The sequence below is a fragment of the Ostrinia nubilalis genome, assembly GCF_963855985.1.
Source record: "Ostrinia nubilalis chromosome W unlocalized genomic scaffold, ilOstNubi1.1 SUPER_W_unloc_1, whole genome shotgun sequence".
NCBI classification, from domain to species: domain Eukaryota; kingdom Metazoa; phylum Arthropoda; class Insecta; order Lepidoptera; family Crambidae; genus Ostrinia; species Ostrinia nubilalis.
The window spans coordinates 4,314,658-4,340,824 of record NW_026973566.1 but is presented as its reverse complement, the minus strand read 5'-3'; the positions used below and the strand labels follow the sequence as shown (position 1 = coordinate 4,340,824).

Below are 26,167 nucleotides of genomic sequence, written 5' to 3'. Positions count from 1 at the left end.
AAATAACTATCAAAATGTATTGATATTCTTATTGTTTTATTAATAACGATTGCGTATCTACAATTCATTCAAATTTGAGTATTTTGGAAGCTTGCTAAGAGCATTAATTAGGTATTATTAAGTATGCTAGGACGGATCTTTAGTTAACAAAGATTAAACAAAGTATTTTTCCCGTCGCTTTTACATTGTCATTCGTTGATAGACTTGCATGTACTAAACTAACGAAATTAAAGTTTTGTTATGTTAAAATTTACGTAAATTTGTAGTTGAAAATTAAGAATAATAACAAAGCGCTACCGATTCACGACGTCATTCGATAGACGTATTGCTTGACTGTGATTGGTCAGTCTCGCCGCGCGGGGCAGCGCCTTTGTTGCTAGGCCGCTCGCGCCTCGCGTTGCTCGCGCGGCCAGTTCGGTTTCTTCGGTCGTCGAGTGCGCTTGCGACTTTTGATTGTTTTCTCGTGCGGATAGTTAGTGTGTGAACGTGTAATAGTGAGTGTGGTAATAGTGAATGAGTGTTAGAAAGATGCCTAACCATACGTACAGTGCTCGTGAGTACGTAAACATGGTTTACTGTTATGGGAGGGCACGTGGAAACGCATCTGAAGCCCTGCGGGCTGTAGGTATCGGGCTGAACATCCTACAGCGCACCACCGTACTGATGCACGTATTTTTGTTCTGGTTGTACAACGTCTGTTGGACAATCAGCCGATTGTGCCTCCGTCCGCCTCGTCTAGGCGTGTATTGTGTAGGGCTTGCAAAATCGGATAGTTTTCAACTCCGGAACTGCTTTCCGATATTGGGCATACAACTCCGGAATTCCGGAACTAGTTCCGGAATTGGTTACAAAATAAAAGTCTGTAGGTAATATCAATTTTTTTAATCACCTTTGTGTTGATACATCATCTTCTCGTTTTTCGAGATCATAAATCTTCTAAACAAAACAATTAACAGTAACTACAAGTAACACTTTAACAGTCTTTTGCTTAAATCTTCTAATCATCACCTTAACTCAAAAATTAACTTATTTATCATTCTCAAAACTATAATAATTGTTTTCGGAATTAAATTACCAGAAATTAAATCTTTCATAAATTATTTAAATTCAAATAATAAACATAATAAAATTACAAAACTTTAACAACATTCTAATTTTTGGCAATTAAGTCTTATTAGAATAAAGTCTAATCAAAAAACTTATCTAAAATACAATAAAATTAGCATCTTCGTATCACAGTCACAAAAATGTAACATTTTAACAATAAACTTACTGAATTATTCTGAACTGAACTACTCTTTGGCGCTTAAACATAAACAACGCATTTCGTTCGCCTGATAGATAATTTATTTAAATAATTGGTTTACGGAAGTATTTCACATTGACACCTTTGCTACAGTGGTGATAGTGATTCAGTGCATGGATTGTGACTATGAACTCATCTTTAAGAAAGTGATAAACTCAAATAAAAGCAAAAAACTTTGTGCACAAGCAGTATTTCGCCGCCATTGCTATCGGAACTCGTCACGCAACGTATCATCAAGCGCAAGACACTATCACGGTTGGGTACAGCGCGTTCGGGTCATAATCGCCTGCGCAGTACGCGTCTTGTGACTCAGCGTGTCCCGCACGTCGTATCGCCATAGATCGCACAAGCGCAGAAGGCGCTCACTATTTATATCAACAGTCCTGTCTCTGAGAGGTGTTACGATGTTCTGCGCGGGGTGCAAGGGAAAACTGGATGTGGGCAAAGACTCATTGAAGTGCAATGCCTGTGAGTCCTACTACTGTCTGGAGTGCTTGAATTTGGGTGCGGGAAAAAAAGTGAGTGATCTTGGTTCCGAACAATTGTCTGCATTGAGATGCCCTTCCTGCACGAATGTATCCCGTAGGAGACGTGGGAATGAATCGCCTGGTATCCTCTCGCCCTCCATTAGTAAGCACTCGCCGACTGCAAGAAACGTCTTGACAATCGAAAGCATTAGCGAACTTTTAGACCAAAAATTAGCACCGACCTCGGACGCAATGAAGAACTCACGTAGTATTTTAATAAAAGAAGTCAAAGGCTTAATTACCGCAGAAATGGGCAAGATGGTCAACGAACTGAAAGAAGAGTTCACCAAAACAACGGACTTCATTATGGAGGAGGTGAAAAGTTTAAAATCCACCATCGCTCAGAAGGACACCGTAATTAAATCATTACAGAGCGAGCAAACGGTGCTTAAGGACGAATTACACAAAATCCGGAACCGTGTCTCTGTAATGGAGAAATTGTCGCGTGACCGCAACGTCGAGCTCCAGGCTGTTCCCGAGAACCGAAACGAAAACGTTGTATCAATGGTCAAATCCTTATGTGAAACCATTGAACTACCTATTTCGGACTCCGACATACATGCGTGCCGCCGAGTTGCAAAAATGGATACAACATCAAAACGGCCACGAAATATTGTGGTCACTTTGACATCTCCACGCCTTCGTGATAGTCTGATCTCGGCCGTGCACCGCTATAATAAGGAGCATAGCGACAAAAAGTTGAACACCAACCATATTGGTATAAAGGATGTATGCCACCAAATATACGTCTCTGAACACCTGTCACCGGAATGTAAACAATTATATGCTGCGGCCAGACGGTTGGCTAAAGACAAAGGTTATACCTACTGTTGGGTAAAGTACGGTCAGATCTATCTGCGCAAGAGTGAGGAAGCTGGTGCTATACTAGTGAAATCTATTGATTTTTTAAACACATTAAAATAATCAAGCTTTTATCTATACATTATTACTGTTTTAATGTTGTTGTTTTTAAAAGAAGTAAAACATCATTAAATGTTCAGTTTTTTAGGTTTCAGTTTGTTATAGACTTAATTGTTTTATACAAAACTACTTTAGTTAAAGTTAAAATTAAAAATCAATTCAAGTTGTACCTTATTGTTTTCTATTTCTTGAGGGAGTACAAGTTGGAATGTATTTCTACTCTCGTTTATTTAAAAGTAATGTTGCGATACAGTGTTTATTACAATAATAATATGGTAAATGTAAATGAATTCATGATTTACACACACATTTTCTATTATTTAATTATTAAGATTATAATAATAATATACGTATGTAAAGATAGTAAGCAGCGTCGCTTCTATAATATATTATGTATAAATAGGATATTTTATGTACATTTCTATTTACTATTCACGTTACCACTATACTATTTTAATATAACGTCGCTTCTTGATGATTCAGTCTCCCTTCGTTTGTTTATGACCCAATTAACAAATAATTACATGTTAATTATATGTTTTACACCACATAACGTCATAACCACTAAGAAACCTCCAGTACACCATGTTGATAACACTTATAAACAATCGCAACACTCACAAGAAGTATGGCGTAATAAAATTGAAACATATTCACTCCGAAAATGGCTGTAGTAGGTAAGAAACTGTCAATCTATTATCAAAACGTTCGAGGGTTGCGGACTAAGTGTTTAGAACTTTATAATAGCTTGTTGTGTATGAACTATGATATAATCATACTCACTGAGACGTGGTTGCAAAATGATATATTGGATAGTGAGCTGTGTGACACCCGCTATGACATCTTCCGTTGTGACAGAGACCTTAGCTTATGCAACAAGTCGGGCGGGGGCGGGGTTATGATTGGCGTTCGTAGGTACCTGGGAGTAACTGTTGTGAATGAATGGACTAGTGATACCGCTGAATCTCTGTGCGTACGAGTGCCCGCATCTGAACTGTCATCCCAGGTAGACCTTTTTTTGATAGTGGTATATACACCGCCCGATCAATCCGGGTTCTCATTACGTTTAGACAATGTTATTAATAACATTTCTCAGCAATTAGATAAATTCCCTAATGCTAATTATTTGTTGGTGGGAGATTTTAATTTACCGTGTGTGAAATGGGACCTAGATAAATATACAATATTAAAACAAGGTAGTAGTGACCTACAGAACTGTGCCGCGAATTTTATAGATCACCTTCACTTCCATGGCTACAGACAATATAATAACGTGTTAAACTCCAAGGGTAGATTGCTCGATCTTTGCTTCAGCAACCTGCCATTGGATGTTACGCGCTCAATTCAACCGCTTTTAAAGGAAGATAACTATCATCCAGCATTAAATATCAACATATTTGATCTAAACTGTCAGCATTTTAAGGAAAATATAAATACCCGTTATAATTTTTACAGGGGTGATTATGACTCTGCTAATAAATACTTGGCCGACATTAATTGGATGGAAGTCCTATCATGCGATACAGTGGATGAAGCAGTGGACAACTTTTATAATATACTGCAAGATTGCTGTACTCGTTTTATACCTCTCTCCAAATACACAGTTAGTAGGTCACACTATCCTATTTGGTACAATAAAACACTAATAAAAGTCATTAAGCAGAAAAATAAAATACACCAAAAATGGAAACGATTTGGGAATCCCAGGGACTATGATGAGTTTTGTGTGCTCAGGGCTCGGTTTAAGAGATTGCAGGAACGGTGTTTTAGCGATTTCACAAGGAAAACAGAAAGTATTATTAGGCACTCACCTAAATATTTTTGGATGTACGTGAAATCTAAAAGAGGCGGTTCAAGTTACCCAAAACAATTTATTTTGAATAATAATTTGCTCTCAGATGGACAAAGTATTTGTAATGCTTTTAATTCATTCTTCGAAAGTGTTTTTTCAAATAATTCATCATCTTCCAATCTTGCTGACCCTTCTTCTAATCCTCCCCCAAACAATCAAATAGTATCACAAATATACGTATCTGCAGCCATGGTTGAAAAACACCTTAAAAGTTTAGACAAAAGCAAGCAACCTTTATCATATCATTGCTCGAGGTGTACCGTCCTCACAGCATCGATTCTTGAGAGGTCGCTCTACTGTCTCCAATTTGTCTGTCTTCACCAACTATGTCCTTGAGCACATGGAAGGTGGCGGCCAGGTTGACGTGATCTACACAGATTTCGAAAAAGCATTCGATCGGGTGGATCACGTCATTCTGCTTCACAAGTTGGAGTCTCTGGGCATACACGGTGACTTGCTGCGATGGATTGCCTCGTATCTAAGAAACCGTTCTCAGGCAGTCGTACTGGGTGGATACAGATCGGACTTTGTGGCAGTGCCCTCAGGCGTTCCGCAGGGCTCTCATCTCGGGCCTCTTTTTTATAATGCATACTTATATGACATTAATACATGTTTCAGTAGCGCTAAGTACCTTTTATACGCGGACGACAAAAAGGTTTTCATGAAAGTCAGCTCTATTAATGATTGTTTACTGATTCAACAGGATCTCAATAATCTAGTAAATTTCTATTCAAAAAACAACATAACAATCAGTATACCAAAATGCCAATGTATTAGCTTTACTCGCAAGAAACAACCAATCATATTCAATTATAATTTTAACAGTATTGCAATAGAGAGGGTCGAGCTAATTCGTGATTTGGGAGTCTGGCTAGACTCTAAAATGTCGTTCTCGGATCACGTAGATAACATAGTTGGCCGTTCGTTTCGTAACTTGGGCTTTGTGATGCGCACCTGTAAACCTTTCACCGATCTAATTAGCCTCAAAATTGTTTATTTCGCATACGTACGGAGTATCTTAGAGTACGCTTGTTCCATTTGGTATCCATTTTACGCCGTTCATAAAAATAGAATTGAGAGCATACAAAAGAGATTTATTAACCATCTAAACTTTAAATTAAAAACAAGAACACGTACATCATACACCGACAACTGCCGCGAATACCGAATGCTGACGCTAGAACAACGCCGCAAAATGCTGGACATGGGGCTCCTGCATGACGTAGTGCGCGGGCGCCTTGATTGCCCGGAGCTCGTGGCGCAGTTGGCGCTGCGGGCTCCGGCGCGTCGCACGCGCCACACGACCTTGTTTGCCGTCCCGTCACATGCCACTAACTACGGCAGCAATGCTGTGCTAGCTAGACTCGCTAATACTTATAATAGGGAGTTCAGTGAAATAGATCTTTTCATGGGTAGCAAAAATTTTTTCCTAGACAATGTCAGAAAGATATTTATGTGAAGTAACGCATTATTGCTATTATTATTTACTTTATTTATTTATACTATACAAATATTATCTTATATCGTAGTTTGTTGTAATCAAGACTAATTTTTATTCAATAAAACAATAATTTTATAATATATTTACATAAACTTAAAATTACTTAAAAACTAAAATTTAAAAGTTAGTAATGATAAAAACTATTTACAAAATTGTTGTTGTTGTTTGTTTTAATTAAATTTGTTTGTTTTGCGACGAATATATTTTTACATACCAGTATTTATCAATGTGTGTGTGGACTGGATCAATTAAAACACCAATTTCTTTACTTTACAATTTCTTTACTGTTTTTAACTTGATAGTTTAAGCAAAATTCGTTAATGCTGTGGATAACCTTTTTGGCCTAATTAGTTTAAGAAAAATATTTGATTTAAGTCTATTATATGTGTCGGCTGTTGTTATTCCAAATAAATAAATAAAAAATAAAACTTTTTCTCTTAACTTAAACACTAACAACAGTCTTATTTGGTGATTATTATCACTGAGATTAACAAAATAGGTACAGGACATTAAAAGTTAAATGAAAACTTATTTAGTTTACATTATTTACCTTGATAGGTATCTTCATAAAGAAAGTTATTATTGAGATCAAATCAACTCTTATTACCTAATAAATCATGCTTGTTATTAGAAATATTCTATTCAAGAAGTAGAGCGCTCTTCTTGATAATGAGTTCGCAAGAGCAATAAAGCATCCAACATTTTGTCTGAGAGCGAGCTTCGTATACCGTTACAGAAGTAACCGGCACACGAAAATACTCTCTCACTTTCCACGCTCGTTGGAAGAACACATAGGATATAATTATAAGCTTGCGTTAGATATACACCTCTTTCTCCACCATTATCATACATGGCTTTCTCAATTTTGACAAACCCAGAGAGGTCGAAATTGGCAGTCGAAGGTTTATTACGGGTCCCCTCCTGGCATTTATGTAACTCTTTGTCAAGCTGATCTTGTAGTGTTAAATCGGCGGTTGTAACTTCAACATCAGAATCAGAAGATAAATAATCATTATTTTCGTCTACGTGCTCATTTGTAGGAGGATTGTACTTAAGCTGGCCCAGCAAATTGACAATGATCTCGGAGATTTCGTTGCTATTGGGTTTGACAAAAGTTTCATCATCCGCTTGACTGAAGAAGTCTTCTGAATTGTGCAAATAGTGTAAAACACCTGCTAATAGTGGTCGTCTTTGCTTAATACGTTGTCTCAAATTTGTAGCAAGTTTAGTACTTAAGAAACTGTTCTGTTCGTCAAGTGTTTTAAGGACGAATCTCAAGGCTGTGTCAGCTGTGTAAAGAGTTGCATCGCGTCGACACAAAGAAAGAACAGCTACTTTTACTACATTTAAGCTGTAGTGAATGTCGGTCAGTGTTTGGATTTCATCTTCAGAAAACGATATATCAGATTTCCAGTCTATTAGGGCTTTACGAACCGAGTCTTTAATCTTCAAAAACACTCCGATCATATCCGACATACTTGTCCAGCGCGTGCGACAATCTATCTGTAGCTGTATATCTTTGCCATGATCCGTTTTGACATATTTTCGCAGCAAATCAGCTTTTAAAGGAGACTTTCTTATTAATCTTACAAGGCGCCTAACTTTTTCTATGACCTCCTTATGTATGTTTAGATCAGCCCGAGCTGACCGAGGAGTTTCGATTTCCAATCGACTGTCATTCGTTTCTGAATCTGCATCCTTGCCGCTCTCGGATTCACTGTCGTCATCGGATGTCTCATCAATGGATACCGGCGGGATTTCTTTGGTGTTTTTATATAACGTGTCGATAACCGCAAGCTGGATACCATGAGCTAGACATAATTGGTGATAGCCTTTACAGTATGTCCCCATTTTCACCATCACGCTCGCACCGTCGGTTGTAAGGCTTACGATGTCCTCATCCAAAGACACGCCAAACTTGGCAAGATGGTCTCGCAACATATTGTGAGCTGAAATAGCTGACATTGATCCCGTGATTTTTACAAGTCCGAGATTTTTAAAATTAAATCCACCAAATTCGTTGCTGCGTAAATTTATATTCATGTATCTCCTGTTTCGCAAAGAGGTCCATTCGTCCATGGTTAGAGAGAATCGGTGCCCTTTTGTTTTTTATTCTTTTATTTTATTTTTTATGTTTGTTTTTACTTCTTCGGCCTGCGTTAGTACAATTTTGGCTATTGTATTCACTGATTTAGGTAATTCCAGACCACTTTTCTTAAATGTTTTTTGGAGATCTTGACTCTTAACAAAGAAACTGAAAGCACAACCGTCTAGGGCTGCCATTCGCGACACGATCACCTCTGTTTTATCGGTAGACTTGGTGGAATTGAAGAAGTCCGTCATTAATTTTCGCTTTTTTGGCTCTGTCGACGACTCTGATGGTTGGTTCTGTTTGGAAGATCCAGGAGTTATGTCAGTCATGTCAGACGATGTCGATGTAGAGTTGTCATCTTCAGTTTTCTGTAAATCTACATTTGTTGCATGTATTGCTCGCATATGCGTGTGTAAGGCAGTAGTGGCGCCACCACCGGTTTTCAATATCTTTTTGCATATTTTACATTTCGCAGATTGACCGTCAGTTGCACGTAGAAAGTGAGTCCAGATGTTAGTGGTTGTCCTCTTATTGGCGAATTCTTGATACTGAATATCTCTTTTTTTAAACGAGGACCTTAAAATAGAAAAAAACTTATATTACGACATGAACGAAAGATAAAGAACGCAATGTACTCTGATTATTTTTTTCTTTCCGTATGATAAACCACGTGTGCGACTAGGATCCGCTTAGGTATGCTTAACTAGCTTTTAAGTAAAAGTAACATGTTGCCCGTGTGCATTTTTATACAGATACATTTAGTAGTTTAGTTATTGAAAATATAAAAAACCACAAGCTTAATAGTTGTTGTCCGGTCCCGCCTGTTATTACATGAACATTGAATAAATTAGTATTGTGTATCGCTCGAGATATTCATATCTAAATACTTGATGCAAGTATTAATAAACATAAAAAACTATCCACGCCTCAGGGATTTAGTACTTGAGTAAGTTTTCGTTTGTTTCCATAACGCGGCGATTATCACGCGTTTCAACAAAGCGGCAACGTCGCGTGTTTGACAAAAAAGTTTGGCAACGAGTTGCTGATGATTTACTTTGCTCGTGCGCTTACTGGCTTACATAAACCATTATTTATTATAGTTGATAAAAATAATGAAGTTCATAAAATCACGGAGTATCAGTCGATAATTCCAATATTTGACGTTAATCAACCTAAATAGCTGCTCTACCTATTCCGATCATCAGTGTTAATAAAACTGCGTTGACTGCATTCACTAGCTACTCGTTTTACAGATAACTATAATAAATTTTACTTACATTTTGCTACAATGCTGCTTGTGTGTGAACTGTGAAGACGCAGCGTGCGGCGTACACTCGCACTGCACCACTACTCCCGACGAACACGTATGAGCAACTGACTGACTGCACGATGTCGGTCGGGCTCTCAGATCATAGAAAGAGAATAGATATGAAGTCGCGCGTAACTACAACGAGAACCAGTGTCCCCACATTTCCCCCACCACAGCTTCCACACACACATTCAAATGTGTAAAAACAAAGCGACTGAGAGTCTACGACAACATGTGCAACCGGCTTAAAAGTGCTGTGATTGGCCAGAAGGCATGCCTCATGGCCAATCAATGGCCGCGTGACGTGACGCACACTTTGAAAACGCTAGTGAGAGAACAAAGATAAAATGGAGTCGACAAGATATCGATACTTTAAATCGCTAGGGGCAAGGCTCGAAACTGATTTCACAAAATGCTTATGTATGAAAACCTTTTTATTATTATACGTTATTATTAACTACTATCACGCATTTAATTTTTAATTATGGCGATCTGCGTACCGCATATGTTTATCAAAAATAATGCCTATATTAGGCTTTCAACTAGCTCTTATAGTAATTACATAGTTGACAGTTACTATTAATTACTCTACTGTTATTTTTTTTTTGTAAAATCTTATAATCGCAAGTAACACATCATTTTTTTATTTAAAATTACAAAATAGAAAATTATAATTTACTTCTATTTATCGATCATAGGAAACCGCATTAGATCACGAGCACGGCACTATGTTACGACCGGCACATGCGGCCGTACTGTGTATTTTCATACGACAGTGGATATCGGAAGAAATTAAATACATTGCGCAGTAGTTGAGCATGACATAAAGTGGTTGCTAACTAAATCGTCAATGTACAAGTGTGTTAGAATTTTTATCACCACTGATTTCGATATCGCAGTAACTGTTACGGCACTGAATTCGTTCGTAAAAATGTTTAGTTTTTTTTATTTATAAGCAAAATACCAATGGATTTGCAATACTTACATGTAGTAAATGACTCCATTGTTCCTGTAGTTCTTCGTTTCACTTGTTTTATTGCACGTAACGACGCATTATCCAAAATATCGGAGAACATTTCCTTAGTACGACTGAATCGCGACTAACCTAGCTACGCGGCCGATGTTCGTTTCTGGGCATATCGCGGAGACACGCGCCACGCCCCCGTTTCACATCTATTCCTTTCTATGATCTGAGGTCGGGCTCGTCGAGGGCGTGAGTGGGCGCGGAGAGGGAGCGCCGCACGGGCGACGAATAGTATGTTCGAGACGCATATTTTGAAATCGTAGCGTATCGTATCGTATCGTATCGTATAACCTCTTTTGATACTTAAACTTTTTGAAAACTAAAATTAATACATGAAGATTTATAATATCGGAATACGATACTGGCTCCAGTTCCGGAATTGAAATATCGGAAAAAATCTATCCGAAATTCCGGAGTTACGAAATTCCGGAATTCCGGTATTCAAGCCCTAGTATTGTGTCGTATTTGAGGAACTTAAAAACCGGTCTGTACGTGAAGGAATACTGGAGCGCGTACATCAAAACACGCTTTACCGGGCACGCGTTTGCTTGCACGTGGAAGGGCCGTCAGTTCGAACCACAACTTGTCCGGTTGGAGCGGCCGATTCCAGATGACGTCGAAGGGGATTAGTCGGTAAGTACTTAGTTCTAAACCTAAACAAATGCTAAAGGAATGTGTTTTTTAAATGTAGGAAGTGAATAATCTGGTAATTTTGTGTACAAAATTACTTCTGCGGTCGCGGTAGGTAGAGGCGGGAAAGTGCGTACGCTCCAATACACTCACACACACATAGGCACGGTCATTGCGTTGCGTGGCGCGCTGTACATTGCGGGCTGCGGAATATTGTATTTTTTTTTAATCATAAAAATAAAAAATATTTCCCACCAATAATATTTTGTAATATTACTTGGTTGGGTGTACAGAATGCGTAGTTTCAGTCTTCGTGATAGGTTTTTTTACACCCTGTATTATAATTAATACTACTACCTACTAAATGAAAGTACATTGGTTTGTAATAACTAGTAAGTAGGTACTTTCTATAAGCTTACAAATTATACACACACAAATATTTAGCTTATTCAATTTCCTGACACGTTACCACAGAATAAGTAATAGTACAGGTACAGAAGGATTACTCCGCAAGACGATTTAAATAAATGCGAGTCTTGCTACGACGCGATACAGTGGAATTCAGCTCGCACAGCACTACGTACCTACAATTTTATTCACCTACAAGTTTTGTCTCTTTCTATCGCGTGCCTCTGAACTCTTCTTACGCTGTTAGGGTTGCTGTCTAGTGAAAAAATAATTAATCTACTTATTTGTATAAAAAAGTTACTTGTTGATCAATTACTTATTTATTCAGGATACTAATTTATACATTTCCAACATTATAACATCTTAAAGTTAGTACTTCTTGCTTTAAATGCTCCAATCGAACTGCCTGTCCGGCGGCATGCCCGCGATAAGGCAACTTCCCCTTCCATTCGTCAAAGTCAACCGGCTCGAAACGACTTATCGACAGCATGCCCCGGAAGTAGTCAAAATCAATACTTAAATAACAATTTATTTCTAAATTACTAAATTGTATACAATAAAAATTCTAAAATAATTTCATTAAATAATAAACATGAAATGTGTAATTGAATATAATACAGAATAAATTCTAAAACCATTCTAATATCTGCAACAATGTCCAGGAAGTAGTCAAGTAAAGTATTTAATTTTAATAATGGGTTTTTAAATTCTGCCAAAATTATTACAATAACTATTTATAAGCAACTAATAATCGTATAAAATACAATATTAATTCTAAAATCATTACATTCGGCCATCCGTCACCGTGATGCCTCTTGGCATTCACGTCTCATAAAGATATTAAAATCATTACATTCGGCCTGGTATTCCCGTCTTAATAAAGATATATTCTAAAATCATTACTATTAATTTTCGAAACAATATGAATCATATTATTATTTATACAACTTGTAAATAAGTGTTATTATCATGTGCAAATTTTGTTAAGAAAAGGAAGAAGATCCTGAATTTTATTTAATATTGTACATTAGGAAACTTAAAAACTAATCCACGTAACTTAGGTACTATGCACACACTGTTGGGTACAGCAGTCTTTACACAATAACTTTCCTTAGATAATACCTATTACTTATAATATTTACTTTAATTGCCCACAGAGAGCATAATAATATATGCCTACCTAAAGAGCATACTGTTCATTATTTATTTATCACTTTACTACATCAGAATTATGTTTGCACACACTGTTGGGTACAGCAGTCTATACACAATAACTTTCCTTAGATAATACCTATTGCTTATAATATTAACTTTAATTGCCCACGGAGAGCATGATAATATGCCTACCTAAAGAGCATACTGTTCATTACCTATTTATTTATCACTTTACTACATCAGAATTATGTTTTTCTAAGGCCTCAACATGAATCTAAGCTTGTATGGATCATAATGGTTTGTTTTTTTTTTTTAAACTTAGAACACCAGTAGCTATCCTATGTATCGTATTTCATAAAATTTCTGTAAATTTATAGGGACCAACAAACTTTGACAGAATCTTTGCACTTTTTGTTTTCAGTTCTATAGCGAACGGCCTTCACAAAACATTTTAGAAAATGCATCTACGACAGTAACGATGTGTGTTTTACCTAAAATATAATTCGGTTGTGTTACCGTCTTTCGTCCTCACAGAGGAATCCAAATAATCCATTCAAGTGCGAAACTGTACTTCAACATTTTTTTTTGTTGGATATTATCTTCATTATAAGCGCACTTTAAGTATGCCCTAACCCTTTTTTTGTTTTGGAAACCAATACTGTTGTATTCTTACGAGTGTTTGAATATCCGTAATGCTCGATTTCATCACGATTAGCACACAAATGTCTCATCTAGCATTACGTGGGATCACTAAAATAATTTCTTATTAACTTTAACGTGGTTTGGTTATGGCATTATTCTAGCTATAAAAATATTTGCCTGAGGTATTGTTGGACAAGGAGACATAAATAACAACGACTTCTATGCCGTTGTGGATTAAAAAGACTTAACATCCGTTACTCGGCCTCCGGTTAATCTAAATATATGTCGTAGAATATTGATTGTCATGTAATTACTTAGTAATCATTTTAATAAAAATAAAACCGAATAATAATAACAACATTAATTGTAAATGTAATAAATTATAATTTGATTTATTGTAAATGTCTAGTTATGTTATAAAATAGTTTGCAGTAAGTAAAAGGAGTTGTATTGACCGTACCGAGACAGGTCGGGCGCTACCTGCTAGCCGGTTTGGGTGGGGATGGCTGTATAAAAGAACGAGCACGACCGTAGTCGTGGCATTCTGGCCTTACCCGCCGCTCGGTATTGTTGTCTCGGTCCTGTGTGTGAGACTGCTCGAATATTATTATTGTTATTATTGTATTCTTACCGAAATACAACAATCTATAGTGTAAAAACTATACATCGTTTTATTTAACTTCCTGGTGAAACATAATGTCCTGCCCCTTCTGACCGTTCTCCGACATCAGAAGCGGGATAAAGAAGGCCAGCCCACTTCAATTTTTTTTTTCTCCTTTCTGCCGTACAGGCAAAACTCAAGGAACATTATGGCCATGTTTTTAAAATATTTCTAACAACCCTCACGTCAATGTTACTCCGCTAAGTCATTTATCGGCTGTTCTGGAGCCCTTCAAACACCGAAATGCAGAAATAGAAGGCCCGTGTTATTATTTTTTTTCAATTGACTATCACCATGTTCGAAATCACAGGGATGATTACATTATTTTGAAATCTATAGTCACCGGGATGGCTTTCAGAGTTGTGGTACTTGCATACCTACTATTCATGATGCTTTCTTTATATTTGACTAAAATGCACTTGTACTTTTTGGCTTTTATCTTTTATTTTCGTTATAGTAGGTTTTATAAGACAAGGTAGTTTTCAGTTGATGAATATTCACGTTTTACCATAATTATGGTTAAAGGTAGTAGTTTGCAAATTAGTATTACATCCAATCATAAGTGATAATTTAATCTTAACTCAAAACAATTTTTAGTTTGGCTCAGTGGTACAAATAGTATCAAAATAAGTGCGCCATTATGAACATGCAATAAATTACGTCACGTGCATTAAGTGAAAAATGTTATTGTAAACTATTTGAACCTATCACGGTTCACCACTGATCTGAATATTTTTTTTTTTTTTTTTTTTTTTTTTATTTGTGTTGAGCGGCTATTCTAGTTCAATAAAGTCCTAGTATCACTGCGACCGTTATCGATCTATTGTGATCGCCGCTGTTTTCCTTACAGTTCGCCTCCGAGTCCTGCATCCATTAGGAAGTGCAGTATCTTTTGGGGGGCGATATGTTTTACATCTTGTGGGCTTAGGATGTGTTTGCCCAGGTGTAAGCTCCGCTTGCGCATCAGAGGTCCGCAGTCCGTGAGCATGTGTAGTGGCGTTTCATCTGCCTCTTGGCACATCCTGCACGTTCTTGTTTCGGACAGTCCCATAGTGGACAAGTGCTTGTTTAAGCTGCAGTGTCCAGTGAGGGCTCGAACTAAGATGCGCATTTTGGTCCTACTCAGTCCTATGATCTGCTTAGAGCTTTTTCGATCATAGGCTTTTATGAGAGCTTTGGAATGAGTTAATCCTGGCGTGTCTGACCATGCCATAAGGGATTTGTTTAAATAGATGTTCTCCAGGGTCATTCGAGCGAGACTTTTGGGAACACCACAAAAGGGTTCTGGACCATATTGTGTTCCCTCCGCTCCCGCTCTGGCTAGTTCGTCGGCATTTTCATTGCCCTCGATTCCCGCATGACCTGGAACCCATCTCAGCGTTACTCTGTTTCGTTCTCCTAGAGTATTTAGTCGACTCATGCAGTTTTCTACCAACTTTGAGGTGATTAAGTTGGAGTTTAAGGCCAGCAGCGCGGCCTGACTGTCTGAGTTAATGTAAATTATGTGGTTGGCATAATTTTTTCGCAGGTTAGCTTCCGCACATTCAATAATGGCGTAGACTTCTGCCTGAAAGATAGAGGCAAATTTGCCCAGGCTTTGAGATAGCCTAAGCTTCGGCTGCTCTCCATACACGCCAAAGCCTACGTTAGGGCCCATTTTTGACCCATCAGTAAACCATATAAGGCTGCCCTTCTCACAGGTGACTTGCTTGTTCAGCCAGTCCTCCCTGTGTGGTATTTCCACTTTGTAGTTCTTTTGGAAGCTACAACTTGGAACCATGATGTCAGAAGTCATGCAAAGAGTAGGTGTGCTCTTTATAGCCTCCAGTAATGTTCTCATTCTCTGGGATATGCAATGGAAGCCCCCCTGAGCGTCTATCCTGTAGGCACTTGCCTCCGCCTCCTTAGCAATGTGCATACTTAGGGGCGTTAGGCACAGTAGTGCGTTCAGGGCCGCCCCAGGTGCGGTTGACATTGCCCCAGTTGCCATGAGACAGGCAAGCCTTTGCAGACTACCTAGTTTAACTGTTACTGTCTTTTGGCTGGTTTTGTGATACCACACTACAGAGGCGTACGATATAGTCGGCCTCACGATAGTGGTATACAGCCATAAGACAGATCGGGGATTCAAGCCCCAATTGTTGCCCATCATGCGGCTACAGGAGCCTAAGGCAATTTTTGCCTTTTGTATGATGTTATTAAGGTGAGTATTCCATGTTAGTTTCTGGTCGATAGTGACGCCCAGATATTTGACTTCCGTGGAAAACTCGATCTCTTTTCCATTTAGAGAGGGTTTGACTAGTTTGTTCAACTGTCTACGCCTGGTAAATGGAATAATGACAGTTTTATCAGCGTTAACTGATAAACTGTTTCTTTTGCACCACCCACCTATGGTGTTTAGCGCTCTTTGCATTATGGAAGATATTGTACTTTGGCAGAAGCCCCTTACTATGACAACAAGGTCGTCAGCGTACCCTTGAGTGTCAATGTTGAGGTCGGCCATTTTATACAGTAGTGTATCAACCGCCAGAGTCCAGAGAAGGGGCGAAAGCACGCCCCCTTGCGGGCATCCTCTGGTGGTTGTAACTTCCATAGTGGTTTGAAGCAGAGATACCTTAGCTCTCCTGTTGGAGAGCATCGACTCCACCCATCTCGTGGTCGTCAGGTCAAGGCTTTTTGCAACCAGACCTTCGACCAGCAGTGTAGTAGGAGTATTGTCAAAAGCTCCCTCTATGTCTAGAAATGCGCAAAGCGCGATTTCCTTGTCTTCCAGTGCCTTTTCGACCCTGTCAATCAGGCTGATCAGGGCTGTTTCCGTAGATTTACCTCTGCGGTAGGCATGCTGTGTGTGGTGAATAGGTTTCGTTTTTAGTGCTACGTCCCTAATATAGATGTCAATTACCTTTTCCATAACCTTCATAAGGAAGGATGAGAGGCTTATTGGCCTAAAGGACTTTGGCAAGGCGTAGTCCTTTCTGCCAGCCTTTGGAATGAATATGACTTTTACTGTGGTCCATCGTTCCGGTATATGTCCCCAGGCCAAGCTGGCTCTGAAGATTTTGACCAGATGTGGAGTGAGGATTTCCATCCCCTCCTTCAGTTGAGCAGGGAATATGTTGTCCTCGCCACACGCTTTATATGGTTTAAAGGAGCTGATGGCCCATTTTACCTGGTTGGGTCTTATGATTATAGCAGCCCTCCGCCAGTCGTCATTCTTCGGCCTGCGAAGGTTGCTATGTGTAGTCGCCGAGCAATTGCTGCCCACCGATCCAGGGAAGTGGGTTGCTGCCAGCAGCTCCAATGTGTCGTTTTCACATGAAGTGAAAGTTCCATCGGGTCTTTTCAGAAGCCCAATCTGCCTAACAGGAGTTTTGGAGATCATTTTTTGGAGTCTTGCTGCTCGAGGAAGACTTTCGACATCCTCGCACAGTTTCCTCCACGATGCTCTCTTTGCTTTCCTGATCTCAGTGTTATATTTGGTTAGAGCTTTCTTATATGTGTCCCATTCATGGGATTTTTTAGCTCTATTAAAGAGTCTCCTGGTTTCTTCTCGTAGCTTTTGCAGCTTAGAGTTCCACCATGAGACTTTACTTGTGGATGCTTTGGTTTTCACAGGGCAGCTGTCCTCGTAGGCTTTGGTTATTCCTACTGTGACTACCTCCACTGCTAATTCCAAGCACTCCACAGTTCTGATGATTTTTGGGATCACATCAAGGTTGGTTTTTAACTGGTCCCTGAAATGGTCCCAGTCAGTAGCCCTTGGATCCCTGTAGGTTTCGATTCGCCTTGGCAGCGATGCTTCCAGGTTAAATCGAATGTGTCGGTGATCTGACATAGAGTTTTCATTACTTACCTGCCAGTCGATGACGTGCCTGGCTAAGGCATTCGTTGCGAAAGTTATGTCAAGAACTTCTTGTCTGTTACACGTTACAAAGGTCGGTGTGCATCCTAGGTTAAGTGTATGCAGATTGTTAGATAGAAGGAAGTCATAAAGTAACTCACCTCTTTTGTTGATGTCGGTGCTCCCCCACGAGGTGTGGTGGGCATTGGCATCGCATCCCACAAGCAGGTCGGCGTTGTGTCTTTGTGCGTAGGCCACAACGTTCACCAGGTCTTCTGTGGGATTGGGCTTATCACCGGGGAGGTAGGCTGAGCAGACGATTACTCTAGCCCCACTCCACCCTTGGAGATTGATGTATCCTGCGACCAGGTCGTCATTGCAAAGCTCTGGAACAGGTAAAAGGTCAATATTTTTGTTATGAACGATGCACGCCCTGGGTCTATAGCCACCATTATTGAAGAGAATCTTACCGGCGGCCCCTAGCCCCTGGATGTTGCCGTTGGATATCCAAGGTTCTTGGATCAGAGCGAGGTCTATGTTCTGTTTGGCAAAGCAACACTCCACCACCGCAGTCGCAGCTGCTGCATGATGGAGGTTACCCTGCAAGATCCTCGCTCTGCTGTTGTAGGGAGCCATTGGCTTAGCGTAGGGCGGGTGTGTGAGGCTTCTTGGGTAGGGGACGTGGACGTCCTCTATTCCCTCCGCCACCTCTTACCCCCCTACGACTTGTGCCGCCCCTCGTGGCTCCACCCCGGCCTTTGGTCGACCTCAGCGGAGGCCTTTGGCGCGAGGTCCCCGCAGGGCTCCTCGTTGCCTCTTGCACTCCAGCAGAAGTCGACGGCCTAGGTGTTTCCACGTTGGGCTGTTCCGCGGCAGAGCCCCCCCTGACATTAAATATTACATATTTAAAGCCAAGGCCAGCTCTGCCGTTATTTGCACGGAGAGTCTCCGCCGACGGATCGTCCAACGAGAAGGTCACCACAGTCCCTCCCGCCTCGGCCCGCTTATGGAGAACTCGCCATAGCCCCGGGTTGAGACCATCATTCTGCGCCTCCAGCAGCGGCAAAGCCTTTTCGACCGTTGCCGCCTCGCTGATGGGTATGAAAGTGGTCCCCACCTGTGGCCTAGGCAGTTCGCTCTCGGGTATGGTCGAGAGTTCCGCCTCAGGCCACGGTTTGATTTGCCTGATCTCTCCTACAAGCCAGTCATGGCTTTCCTGGTTCTCACAGTTAACCAGGACCCACCCCGTCTTGTAGGAGAAACCAGCAAATCTTGGTCGCGGGACTCCCTTCTTCCCGGCCATCTTGGCGATGGACTCGAGAAGGGCGTCATGCAGCAGTCGCATCTGGTCCTCGCTCATGGGGGCCGAATTTCGGACACCCACTCGCACGGCGCCAGCTACAACGCTGTATTGTACCTTAGGGAGGGGGGTTGCCGTGACGTCCAGCCTAGAGGTTTTCTTCGGCTGTTCCCGCGGGGATTCTTCCTCCGAACGTAGGCGTTTTTTCGCCTTTGGATCGGGAGGAGGATTGTCGACCGGAATTTGATCCCAGGGCTTCCTGCAGAGAGCAAGGGCTTGTTCAGCACCAAGTTCCGCTGCAATCAGCCTCCGGAACCTCTTCCTGGCCGCACCACAAAGCCTGGCACGCTTTGTGTCCTTCGGGGTCTTTGTCGACTCTGTTTGTGGTTCAGCACTAGTGCTCCCCACAGACATAGCCGAGAGACTCTCCGAAATTTTGGAGCAAGGCGATTTGGAGGTCAATGAAGGCTCTCCGTCAGGCCTGTCCAATTGTTCCCCTAAGGGAGGAGTTTTGGGTGTTTTTATGGAAAAGGTATTCATAAAAGTTCCCACGAGTAGCTAGGGAAGTAATCGGTCACCCTCGGCAGAGCCCCGCATGCCCAGGGAAGAGCTGAATACTGCACCGAATCGCTCTGGTCTCGGGCAGGCACCGTTCAAGACTGAACTCCCTCTCAGCCACGCGTTCATCGGCACGGTTCGCATCACACCTTGAATTAGGGGGAAATCGTCCATGGTACTTTCCCAAGGTAGCCATGACCACACTTTTTGAGGAGGCTAAGGACCTCAAGGTTTGTGGTATCCCTAGGAGAGGAAGGAAATGCAAAAGCAAAGCAGGATTGGGGTAGGAAAAGGGTGTTAAGGAGCATGGGATGCGTCTGACCATTTCCGTTACGTCTGTTTCATAAGGAACCAGACCAAAAACAGGCGGCAACCACGAGAAGGATAACAGTCAGGCTTGCCTTGAGGATCTACACAACCAGCGCTCTCCCTCAAGGCCAACACCAAAGCAAGCGGCCGGGACAGACCGTGCAATGAGCGAATTGGCAGCGTTACAGCGTTAAACGCATATAAGTAACACACCCTTTCGCTCGCCCTCTGAATATTATCGTGACGGATGTAAATAGACTGAAACTATTAGAATCGCTTAAATAGACTTCCTAAATTCATTATCGGTTTACCTTGTAGTAGGTACTCGTCTAATAGAATACGGGCGGTAGGCTTAAAATAAGATTTTATCTCGGGAAAGTAGCAGCTTTGCCACTTTACACTTGTGAAATGAAACACTCTTGTAGGTTGTTTAACTTGTATTTCAGCACCACTGATTTACACAATTCCGACATTATGACGTCAACCTAATAGTACCTCTCGCTTCGAACGCTCAAATCGAACTGACTGTCCAGCGGCATGCCAGCGATAAGGTAACTTCCCCTTCCATCAGTGAAAGTCGACCGGTTCAAAACGACTTATCGACGGCATGCTCCGGAACTAGACAAATGCAATACTTATTTCATAATTAGCTGTTTTCTAAATTTTTAAAATACTAAAATGTATACAATAAAAATCTAAAATAATTAAATTAAATAATAAATATGAAATAATTGGATTTAATACAAAATAAATTCTAAAATCATTCTAATGTCTGCAAAATGCCTAGGAAGTAATCAAATAAAGTATTTTAAATTAATAATGGGTTTTTGGGATCTTCTAAAATACAATATCAATACTCTATTTAAAAGTAACCAATAATCGTATAAAATACAATATGAATTCTAAAATAATTACATTCGGCCATCCGACACCGTGATGCCTCCCGGCATTCACGTCTAATAAGGATTTATTCTAAAATCATTAATATTACTTTTCAAACAATATTACAATATGAAGCATATATAGGGTCCTTCTAAATCAGCTACGTTCCGTTTAATGGGAGCATGTATACGTCACACTGAATACGTTCCCAAAGTTTGAGCCAAAAATTCAGGCTAGTTTCCGAGATAATTAAGGAAACAACTTCATTTCTTATCAACCCAATACAACACCCTGTTCAGCTGATTCACTACTACACTGACAAAAATCCGCACGCACACGAGCTTACGTAATGGCCGCCATTGCGCTTGTGCTGCCGTTGGGCCACTGGCCGCGAACACAAGAGTGCCGCCGGACGACGGACCGGCCGCCACATAAGCTATTCTAGGGCTACTACTAGTTATTTAAGGAATTAAATTAAGCAGAAAATTAAAGTTTATTTATTTTTGGTAACATAAAAAAATCTTATGTGGTAAGTACTTATTTAGTGGCCTTAATGGAATGATGTTTATTCAAAAGTTCGTTAAAATACTTTTGCGCTTGTAAAAATCTTTTATTTCAAACGTAGCAACGAAACGAAGCATAAAAGTTAGTTGCCGAAATCAATGACTTATTTTTATGCCATACACAAATAGGATAGTTACCATGACTATGAAATTTAGAATTACGGTTATTATTACGATAAAGCAGGCACATTTTTCATGTTAATTTTAATCGCTTAATATCCCCTTAGCAAATTAAAAATGTGATTCGTAATTGACTCGATCATAGCAGAAACTAAACGCTATCGAATTATCTACCTGTGATTATCGGCAGTCTTTAGTATTCCGAAGTAAATAAGTAAATAATTGTTCCCAACTATCCATTTTAAACTGAAATAATAATCATTAAAATCATCGTAGAAACAAAAAAAAATTATAAAAGTAAAGATTAGAAAGAATTTTGGAGTTGACATCCTTATTTATGCGTGACGGAGTCGGTGGTATCAAAGACAGCCGTCCCTCACAATAGCCACGCAATAGCCGACCGCGCTAGTGTTGTAAGAACCTCGAGTCTTTAAAGTCTTTATTTTGAGACTTGAGTTTATTTTTAAGACTAGGACTCGTTAGTCACATGAATCAGGGAATAATTGAGTCTTCCGAGTCCTTTCGAGTATTTTAAGTTCTTTGAGCTAGACTGAATCATGACATGAACTTGAGTTGGTGTATACTAATAGGCAATAATGAGTGATTTCATATCATCATCCGTATGTTATATCCTTACTAATTGAAAATAAAATAAATCGCACAATACAAATGTAATATCAATAAAATTGCATTAAACGCAAATAATCGAATCAGAAGTATCCATCTAAAGACTGACGATTTTCGTAAACAAAAAGTTAAAACGGTCCAATAAAATAATAAACACACAGTCTTAATTCATAGCTATTTTATTTTCTTCAAACTTTTAATAAGTAATCCAAGACTCGAGTGTCGTATCGTACAACACTAGCCGGCGCGCAGCAAACGAACTTTTAGACTCGTGCCGCCGCCTTTTGACACGTGCCGCCGGCCGCCGGCTAGCGCAATGTACACTCACCAAAATAAAATTAAGAAATGCAACAAACTTTTTTTTACTATTCAAATTAAAATTGTGTTTATTGTTAAATCACAGGTACCTACATAAGATAGGTCATAAATAAATACCAAGTTGGAACGGAAATGATTCGGAAATTTTATTTAACTAATTAGGTACCTACCTACCTCATCTACTTTTCTATTGTAATAGAAATGATGACATTAACGATTAATTTAAGAATGGACTTTGATTTAGGATAAATGGAATATCAATACAAACAAATTGAAGAGTTTTATTTGCTTCAATAGTCTAATTTCATGTTTCTAAATAATTGACTAGGCCATTGAATTACCTTCACAAAACAATAAGTTCGATTAATTTTTAATTATTATCTGTTATAGGATATTTTACCATGAAATACTCAACACCATAATTTAGATTCGAATCAATTGAAGTCGAAAGCAAGCAGATAAAATAATAAACAAATAAGTTTCTTTTTTGTCGACTGTACGCTTATGCCAATTTTTCGGCTCTTGCTTTGGCGGCGTCGGCGTCTTTGTGTCAACAAAAGGCGTGCGGCTTGTCGGCATTTGTCGGCGCGTGCGCTTTGATTTAATTCAGTTTTTGACTAGCTTTCTTGTGTGAAGGTGCGTTTTGTAGTGCTCGTGAAGTGAACTATGACGCACAGATGCACAAATGCAAATAAATTTACTAAAACGCGCCTTAAAAATCATGGCCTTTGCTGGTTGATTTTTCGATGGTATCGTGATGAGTCCGTTTTACTGTGATTAACATAAGATAATAAGGATAGACAACGATATGAGAGTAGGCCTGCAACATTGAAGTGATAGCTCGCCCGACAGTCGATCAGCTAATCGGCTATCAGCTGTGACGACTGCTGTGAGTTGTTATGACGTGAGTGTAAACAACAAAAAAGTGTGCAGTGGTAGTGAGCGTTGTGTGTGTTGTGTCTCGTGTTCCTGTGCAGAATGAATACACTACAGCTTTGTTGTGTGAGTAAAAAATACAGCATGTTCCATTATGTAAGACGAAATGAATTTTTATTTTTGTTAGAAAATGTAACTTTGTAAAATCATTATAAAACACATACTCAAATTTGGTGAACTTGTTCAGTGTACCGTATAGATGCCCCCATTAAAAGGAATGTAGCTAGTTTAGAAGGACCCTGTATAGTAGAATGATAAACAATTCTATGACAACTTGTTAACAAGTGTTTTAACATTAATAATGCATTTAAGAAACTATATTCTTCATATTAAACCAGTAACAAATGTTAAGAAAGGGAGAAAAATCTTGTAGGCACTTATACACACTATACATTTTCACCTAATCTATATTATTCGTAATGACTTATTTTATAACCAATAACGGATATTTGCATGAAATTCAGATATTAATCGTTTTACTTTATAATTTTCTCAAAACTACCATATCGAACATATTGGAAACTTCTCTTTTTAAATCCAAATTTTTATTTCACATAAATACACGTCCATTAGATGTTAGTACATAATCAATTTAATTACAGTGTATCTTGCCATGACTGCCATGTGAGAGTTATTAAGTTTATAAGAACATGTCAAAACGTTAATATTATATCCAATTATATCCATTTGTAACCGTAATCTGGCAAATAATGAATTATGGTCACGATTTATGATTAACACTAAAGGTACTTTCGTCAGAATCCAAGTGTTTGAAACCAATAGGTACAATTAGTGTCCTTATATTATGTGTTTCTGAATGTCTGTGATGCTCGATTTCATCACGATAAGCGCAACATATTTGCCATCTAGCTGTACGTGGGACCACTAAAAATAATTTGATATCAACCTTACTGTATCTGCTATTTGAAGAGATTACGATGTTTGGATGGGTTGTCGTCAGATTCTATGACTAAATTTTGGTATTTGGACTATTCGCGGAACTAAATTTCTTCTTTTTTTTTTTAACGTGGTTCTTAAGGCAGCATAACCAGTAGAAACTTTTAAGTCCTAAAAGATATACCTTTTTTTTTTTGCACACACACCACAGCTAGTGTCTCTAACTCATAGAAGTTGTCTTTCATTGAAGATGTCTTTCCTCAGGGGTCGTCTGTCTGTGGGTCGACTAAAGTAAGTGACTGCTACAGAACTTTGAAGACTTTTCTCTTTATCATCAAGATCTGACTTAAATATGATTTAGAGTCCTGAATAATATTGATAATCATAGCATTGGATCAAGTTAGTCATCTATGGTTTTCTGAACCCTTTTCCCTTTTGTAATGAGATAAGTGGTAATGGTGGTATTTGCACATTATTTTTCATCCTGACATCAAAGACTGCACGTGTACGTCCTATCTCAGTCAGATTTATAGCAATACAATCGCGATAATTTCACAAAAGAGTATAAAGCTTATCTAACTAACCAGAACATGTCGGAACTAAGTCCGGGCTTAGTCATAATATCAGCTCTATCGAGAGTATCCATAGCTGAGGGGTCTTTTACAATTCGATTTACATGACATATTGGACATGCTCCAAAAAGCATTGAAGTAGCTATTAAAATATTTGCTTTAAGTGTTATTGGACTAGGCGACAAATTACCAAAAACGATTTCACCTTTGCCGTTGTGAATTAAAAAGGCTCTTAAACATCCGGTACTTGGCCCCCTGTTTAATTTACATACATAACATACAAAACAAACAACTGTGACAAACAAAATTCCACGCGGAAGAACCCTCGGCGGAAAGCTATTCGCATTATAAAATATCACTTGAAAATATAGAACCGCCTAAGGCGGGAATCGAACCCACGGCCTTAAGCTCGCCAGGTGTCAAGTTATTTAAAAATTTTAAATCGAAAGGCAACTGTAAACGCCAGAAACTATCCTCTGTAAAACTAGAAATTTATGTTAACTGGTATTTACTTGTGTCCGTCATTTTCGTGGCTCTCGAAAATATTCTGACCAGGAATTTTATAGAATGTCAGTATTCAAAACCGTGAGAAATTGCAGTTGCGTGAAGTTTTGACCAATAGACGTGTTGACACCGCCAGTCAATTGACGTACTTTTAAAAACTGTTAAATCAAACTCCCATAGATTTCGTATGGCACGACAAGCAAGTGACGTCGCTATTTTGTGAATTTCATCAAACTACTTTTCTTAATTACAATCCGACCAAAAATGGTAATTTACAGGTCATTTCAGATTAATTAAGCTTTCAAGATCAGAATGTCTTTAATAAATTGTAATATCGAATCAATATCGGTGTCAAATCGTCCATTGTCAGTGAAGTCTGCTATACATCATCAATCACTAACACTTCTATAACAGCGTCAATCTCATCAACATTTTTGTTTATATTAGCTCTATAGAGGTATGACTGATGATTGACCACAACTTTTACAATTGGAATTGATATTGAAATGATCCGCCAAACTATACTTAGTTTCAGCATCGGTTTTGCGTCAACAAGTGCACTCACTACCAACACTTAAAAGGATTTTTCAATTACCAAAACAGTCTCATAGATTTTTTTTGTCATAAAAATAATTACGTAAACTGTTCATCCTTTCAAGTAGCAGGATTCAAAATTTCCTCTAACAGACGTCCGTAGTTCTTTTAGCTAAGC

The 26,167-nt window shown here is 39.2% G+C and overlaps 1 protein-coding gene across 1 annotated transcript; it reads left to right on the top strand.

Annotated features, from left to right (window-relative positions):
* The first annotated feature begins 1,710 nt into the window (after positions 1 to 1,710).
* On the top strand, positions 1,711 to 2,757 carry LOC135087332 (uncharacterized). The gene has a single exon (XM_063982128.1). The coding sequence runs from the start codon at positions 1,711 to 1,713 to the stop codon at positions 2,755 to 2,757; it is 1,047 nt and encodes a 348-aa protein (XP_063838198.1).
* The last annotated feature ends 23,410 nt before the right edge of the window (positions 2,758 to 26,167 follow it).